The sequence below is a fragment of the Pleuronectes platessa genome, chromosome 17, assembly GCF_947347685.1.
Source record: "Pleuronectes platessa chromosome 17, fPlePla1.1, whole genome shotgun sequence".
In the NCBI taxonomy this organism is placed as follows: domain Eukaryota; kingdom Metazoa; phylum Chordata; class Actinopteri; order Pleuronectiformes; family Pleuronectidae; genus Pleuronectes; species Pleuronectes platessa.
In genome coordinates this window covers 22,422,149-22,429,389 of record NC_070642.1, presented here as the reverse complement: position 1 = coordinate 22,429,389, position 7,241 = coordinate 22,422,149, and the positions used below count along the sequence as shown (strand labels likewise).

Here is a 7,241-nt window from a genome sequence, read left to right as displayed (position 1 = left end):
ACCCAAGACTCAAACTGTGAAATAAGATTGAAACGAGATTCACTCCGGTTTTAAAAGAGGAGTTTTCACTTCCTATGTTTTCAGTTCAACATGAACTCAGACTGGTTCCTCTCCATTTCCCACTGGTCCTCCCAGTATGTGGTGTGGTGTCACCAGGTCCTGGGGCCGGGGCGCGGGGCGGAGGTCTCCTCGGACCCGGCCGCACCCGGAGGACACACACAAAGCCGAGGCACGTGTAGATTTCTATACAGAGTCATCAGACCGTAAAGGCAGGAGGCTCCTGGCGTGTGCCCGAGAGGAGGAGGAGGAGGAGGAGGAGGAGAGAGTGTGTGTAGAGGGAGAGAGGGGGGGGGGGGGTACAATAAAACCCTCAGGTACATCTGCTTTGCAATCTGCAACCCCTCCCTCCCTCCCTCGCCCCCCCTCTCCATCCTCCCACACCCACTCTCCAAATCCACAGGGGACCGCGGCTCCTCCTGATTGGTCGGGGACGAGGCAGCGAGGGGCCGAGGAACAATGTCCTCACGTCTGTTAAAAAGCGGAGTTGAGCTATGCTGAGGAGAAGCATCCTCCGGAGGAGACACACGACCACAGGACACTGAGCCGCGGGACGCAGCGGATGTTCGAGTCCCTGCGCAGCTGAAAGTGGATTTGTTCCCCGCGTCCAAAGTGCCTTCCTCCCTCCGCCGACATGCCCCGAGGGTTCCTGGTGAAGAGGAACCGGAGAACCAACCCGGTATCGTACCGGGTTCGGTCTGACGAGGTGGACGCGGAGCCGGCGGCTGCTCACGCGCCTCCATCGCTGCCTCCGTCCTCCTCCTCCTGCGCGTCGGTCTTCTCCGTCCCGGTGCGCGCACGGACGCCGACGCCCACCTGCGGGGCGGCGGCCACAGCCCCGGAGCATGGCGCCAGACCGGTTCAGTTCGGGAATCCGGAGGCGGTGTACCAGCCGCTGTACAGCCCCACCCGCCCGGTCAGCCAGGAGCACGAGCGCTCCTACTTCCAGAGTCGCTTCCACCTCGGATCTCCGGTGTCCGCGGAGTCGTTCCCCACCCCGGCCATGGATCACCTCTTCGCCCCGGTGGACCTGAAGATCGCCTCCAGCAACAGCAGCCGAACCGGCACCAGCAGCTCCAACACCGGGACGCACCACACCGGGACGCACCCCACCGCCTCCGCCACCGGGACGCACCCCACCGCCTCCTCCACCGGGACGCACCCCACCGCCTCCTCCACCGGGATGCAGCCCACCGCCTCCTCCATCCGGACCCACCCCACCGCCTCCTCCACCGGGACGCACCCCACCGCCTCCTCCACCGGGATGCAGCCCACCGCCTCCTCCACCGGGATCCACCCCACCGTCTCCTCCACCCGGACCCACCCCACCGCCTCCTCCACCCGGACGCACCCCGCCGCCGGGACCAAGCGACCGTCCAGCGACACCGAGCGCAAAAGCAAACCTGCGTCAAAGAAAACCAAAGCCTTCCGGAAACTGCACTTTGAGGATGATGTCACCACGTCTCCGGTTCTCGGGCTGAAGATCAGAGAGGCTCCGGTGGACCAGAAGCCTCTCAGACCCCCGCCCGCCGGAGGAGACCACCCCCCGCTGGGGGAGTTCGTGTGCCAGCTGTGCCGGGAGGCGTACGCGGACCCGTTCGCTCTGGCGCAGCACAAGTGCTCCAGGATCATCCGGGTCGAGTACCGGTGTCCGGAGTGCGACAAGGTGTTCAGCTGCCCGGCCAACCTGGCCTCGCACCGGCGCTGGCACAAACCGAAACAGCAGAGCCCAGCGGAGGGCGACAAGGTCCCCGCGTCCGGTAAACCAGCACCGGAGGAGGCGAAGGACTCGAGTGACAGGGACACCCCCAGCCCCGGGCCGTCCGAGTCCGGCTCCGAGGAGGGACTGTACGACTGCCTCCACTGTGGGAAGAAGTTCAAACGTCAGGCGTACCTGCGGAAACACGTGGCGTCGCAGCACGGAGCCAAGCCGGCGGAGGAGGAGGGGGACGCGGCCTGCGAGCCGAGCGCAGCGCCGCTGAACCTCAGCTCCTCCAGCGGCCACATGTGTCCGGTGTGCGGGGAGAGCTTCAGCAGCCGCGGCGCGCAGGAGCGACACATCCGCCTGCTGCACTCCTCACACGTGTACTCCTGCAAATACTGCCCCGCCATCTTCTACAGCTCCCCGGGACTCACCAGGCACATCAACAAGTGCCACCCGTCCGAGAACCGGCAGGTGATCCTGCTGCAGGTGCCGCTGCGCCCGGCCTGCTGATCCGGGACCTGGAGCTGGACCCACACGCATCCAGTCCGGACTCTTGTTGACTTCAGTCTTTCAAATCATCAGGTTTCTGAACCGTTAACACTGAAGTTTCATGTTTTTTCAAATCTTTTGGGAAGATGGTAAAAAAAAAAAAAGCTCAAATCATAAAAGAATAAAGTGGAATTTTGTTATTTCCACTTTTATTGAGGAGAAATTAAAATGTATCTTTTGCAGTGTAACTCCTGCAGCAAACAGAAAAAGTCCTGACCTTGAGAAACGATGCACCCACTTTGAAAAAGGTCAGAGGTCGGCTGCTCACCTGCAGCGAGCAGGAGTTCAGTGCCTTGCTCAAGAACACATCAGCAGGTACTGGGTGTGTGTTCGAACCCCCCCCCCCCCCCCCCCCCTATAACCCACCACCTTAAAGGATCTTTCAAATCACACACATTAAAAAACCTAAATCGTTAGACTGTTGATTTATTTTTCTAGCATCTCTGCACAAGTGCTATTAGCTCGTAGACCTAAGAGAGGGGCCGGCCTGTGGAACCACCTCATCTCATCACTGAGTAGCTTTAACCTAGAGCTCGTGGATCTGAGGATCTGCAGCTGTCGCCTGAAAACACAACAAGATGAAACTAGCGTAGCCGTGAATGCCTTCGATTAGAGACTCCTGCTGTAAAACTGCCTTAAACCCGTCTGACTGTGTCACTGGCTGAACATCATGTGGTTCTCCTGTATCTCCACCACACAGACTATCCAACTCCTTTGTTCTCTATTTATTTATGTATTTATTAAATTATTTGTGTAAATTATTGCTCTGTGTCGTCAGACCTGTGCTGTGTTTTTTCCATGACGTCTTATTTTAACTTATATTGAAACGTGTGAGGACGGCGTGTGTTCAAGTGACATTATAGCAATCAGCCGCTCCTGAATAATAACTGAATGCAATCATGATTTTTATTTATGTTCTTGTTTTTGTTCTGGTTTTCTTTGTCGCCCGTAGCTCTTACACTGCTTTGGATGTTTCTGCAGTATTTTTGCTAAATGTCCAAAAAAGAATAAAAAACCAAACTGAGAAACTATTTTGTTTTTCCATCTTTTCTCTTCTGTAACGAGCAGATGTCACAAACAGATAAACAGTTACTCACATATGATTTACAACATTAATAATACAGATCACGTTTGAAATGATTTAGAAACGAATCCTGAAAAGCTCCATGTTGCTGTTGATGAAGTTTGAAGACATTCCTTCAGGATTAAAAACTGTAAAACTTACTTTGAAAACACCAGAATTCATCTCAATACATGCTGCTAGCTGAGATATTTGTGCTTAAGTATTTATGTATTTTCATCCTCTATTTAACCAGGACGTATTGGGAGGGAGGCCTGGTCACAATGTGGAGCAATGACATCAAAACTATGAAATATAAATAGAAGAAGAAACAAATAACAAACTTAAAATTACTTAGAATCAAGAAGCAGATTAACTTAGAACAGAGAAACACAGGAATCTAAAATATACAATATAAATAATCTTTCTTCACAGATGATCACAGAACCAGCTGTTAATATTTAAATTTAAATTTAATTTATAAAATTATGGAAAAATTAGGTTAAATTAAAGATCAGATTCCTTCACCTGTGGAGAATAGCAGCAGTTTGTGTTTCTACAGTGAAGAAGATGCAGAAGAAGAGTCTGACCTCTGCACAGTGTGAAGGTCAGAGTTGTGTATCGTGTGTGACAGAGGTCAGAGGTCGACTCATACAAAACATTCTGCATCTGAAAGACATTCCTGCACTTCTGCTCCTCCTCAGCCTCCTCCTCCTCCTCAGCCTCCTCCTCCTCCTCCTCCTCCTCAGCCTCCTCCTCCTCCTCCTCCTCCTCCTCCTCAGCCTCCTCCTCCTCCTCAGCCTCGGTGGAACTCTGATGTACGACTGCAGCTCTGCAGCAGCTGGACGTCGACCTCACAGAGGTGTCACACTGTGGACGAGGTCCCGCCCATACACATGCCTGACCAATCAGGAATCCGTCTCAGCTGTCAATCATCACGTCTCAGCCTGGTTTAATATCATCAAATAACTGATTAAACCCCAAAGTGATGAGAAACATGAACACTTGAACATCAGTTAGATAAAAACTACCTTTAATGTACTTTTTATAACACGTGTCCCATCTGCCAACATGGAGGAGGCCGGGTTTATGACCTATACTGCCGCCAGCCAACAGGGGGCGACCCAGGGGATTTGATCTTTGCTCTGGTTTAAGGCTTCTCCCTCACTGGTCTCAGATGTCAACAAGAAACTAAAAACTAAACCTAACTTTACCTTAACCTAACGTAACCTTTAATAACTCTTATCTTAAACCAAAACCATTTTCATCTTAACCCAAAATAAACCTTAATATATTTCTTCCCCTTAAATTTGACCAATTTACTTTATGTGACTTGCTTTTGGTTCCATAACAAAGACAAGTCCCCACAACCTGAGTAACACCTACACACACACACAAACAAACACACACACACACAAACACACACGCACACACACTTATGTGCACACAAAGGCCGACCATCAGTCTCCCTGTGGCTCTGACAGGTGAAGACCAGCTGGGGAGCAGACTGCAGATAAGAGCTGCAGATAAAACACACACACACACACACACACACACACACACACAGACACACACACACTTTAACAGTAAATATGAAGCTTTCCTGTGTAGTGATGTTATCGTCCGCTCGGCTCCACTTTGTGTTTGCGTCACACAACTTGTTATCGGACGTGAAAGCGACACAGTGAGATTGAATTTGTGGATTTTGATCAGACATCTACTGCTCTGTAATGTTGTTAGGCTCAGCACAGGGAGTCAGGTTACACCCTGTGTGTGTCTGTGTGTGTGGATTAATGTGTTTATCTGCACAAACACATGAAAGATACAAAAAAACACAGTCAGATTTAAAGCTTCAGTTCCTTGTTGTTGTTTAGATGGAAGTGTGTTGTTTACAGAGATCAAAGGTCACACAGGTGGGTTTGATCTCAGCTGCAGGAATCCCTTCATATAGATATTAATGCATTCAACCATCTGTCATTCATCCATAATAACAAAACACCATCCAACCTGTTGATTCTCACTCATTCATCATCCAACCATAAAATATCATTTTTCATAATCCATCTAATAAAACATCCGTCATGTGTTTATTCACTCGTCCCACTTGCATCCATTCATTCTAATATTCATCCATTTGTCATCGGTCATTAAATCATCACTCATCCATGTTCACATGACTCTGTGTGTAAATCATTCACTTCTTCACCTGGTGCACAACGAGAAACACACTGTCCAGTCTCTGATTTATTAAAATAACACAAACATCCTCATTAACACACAATTAAAATACTGAGATTGTACAAACGTCTCAGTTCTTCTCCTCCAGAGTCGTTTGTTTGAGTTGAGTTGAATCGCAGCTGATTTCCTCTCAGCTGCACGTGTCTCCTCTTATCTCCAACACACTGAAACACCGAGGAGACAAAGAGCAGCCGGCAGAGCAGACAGAGCAGACAGAGCAAACAGAGCAGACAGAGCAGACAGAGCAGACAGAGCAGACAGAGCAAACAGAGCAAACAGAGCAGACAGAGCAGCCAGAGTGAAGTCAAACAGACCTGGGGCTCGTTCCAGGCCGGCAGGTGTCAGACGATTCAAACTGATTGCCGTGCAGATCGAACTTAAACATCTTTGTTGTGTTGGTTGAATTTACTCTTCATCTTCTCCACGCTCCTCTTCGTCACAGCTCTCCTCTAGTTCTTCAGTCATTTGTATTCCTGCAACATGTGACCTGGGAATCCACAGATCAGTAAACACATGGAGGAGCAAAGAGCCACAGGTGGGATCTGATCTGAAGCGTCTCTGGACCCAAACTGAAATCTGAACCTTTTATTGAATTCATGACAAGTTGGTGTTTTGTATTTTTTTGCTCAGATTGTTCAACCTGACCCGTTTTAAGAGTTACTGCTAAACAAATGTGAATTTCCATCGGTAATGAAAAGATGTTCAGATTTATTCTGTGGCCTTCATGACGTCACCAGCTCGTTCCCACAGATATTTCACAACATGGAAGAGAAACTATGAAACTATGAAAATCCAACATGTCACTGATCAGATCTCAATATCAGGGAGAAGAGTCAGCTGTCTCTGGATCAGCTCGTTCACTGATGTGACGTCTGCTGATGTTCTCCAGGATCCAGCTGCTGTGATACACATCCCCCCCCCCCCCCCCCCCCCCCGATCAGCAGGGATCAAGTAAAACCTTAATCGCCTTGTTGACTTGAAAGCCTCTGACGGAGGGAGAGCTCATTAGCTCCCGGCAGCAGGCGGGGGGGGGGGGGGGACCTTCACCTCTGAGGATTCTATCATCGTTTATCTTATTATCCTTATTATCTGGAGCACCTCCAAAAAAATCACTGTGTTTGATTTGTGGTGTAAAAATAACTTGCATGTAAGAATTACACTGAACCAGTCGATTGCTTCAGGAAACTCGTCTGTGTGAGAGTTGTGTTTTATTCACACACACCTGCGTTGTGGTTCCTAAGCTGAGGCATCTGAGGCATTTTGAGCTTCTTGCAAACCTGGAACAATTCAATCGGTGCATCTTTTATTATGATGTGTGTAGTGACGGGTTCAAAAAACACAAATACACAAACCTGAGGTGGAAACTGTGGAGCAGCTTTTTACATCAGCTGCTGAAACACGTCTGTTCTGTAATTCTCCAAAAATCAGTGTGTTCGCTTTGCTTTTGTTCAGAGGGCTGAGGTAATGGGTGGGGCAGAGGGATGGTGTGTGTGTGTGTGTGTGTGTGTGTGTGTGTGTGTGTGTGTGTGTGTGTGTGTATGTGTGTGTGTGTCTTTGGAGGTGAAGGGGGGCAGCTGATTTGAGGGCCCTGGCAAACACAAAGGGGCCGGGACCTCCTCCACACATGCCCGA

At 49.9% G+C, this 7,241-nt stretch overlaps 1 protein-coding gene across 1 annotated transcript; it reads left to right on the top strand.

The window, feature by feature from the left end:
• Positions 1 to 691: 691 nt before the first annotated feature.
• Positions 692 to 2,272, top strand: insm1a (insulinoma-associated 1a). The gene is made up of 2 exons (XM_053445701.1): positions 692 to 1,145; positions 1,356 to 2,272. Exons 1-2 carry the CDS (start codon positions 692 to 694, stop codon positions 2,270 to 2,272), a joined length of 1,371 nt encoding a protein of 456 aa, XP_053301676.1.
• The last annotated feature ends 4,969 nt before the right edge of the window (positions 2,273 to 7,241 follow it).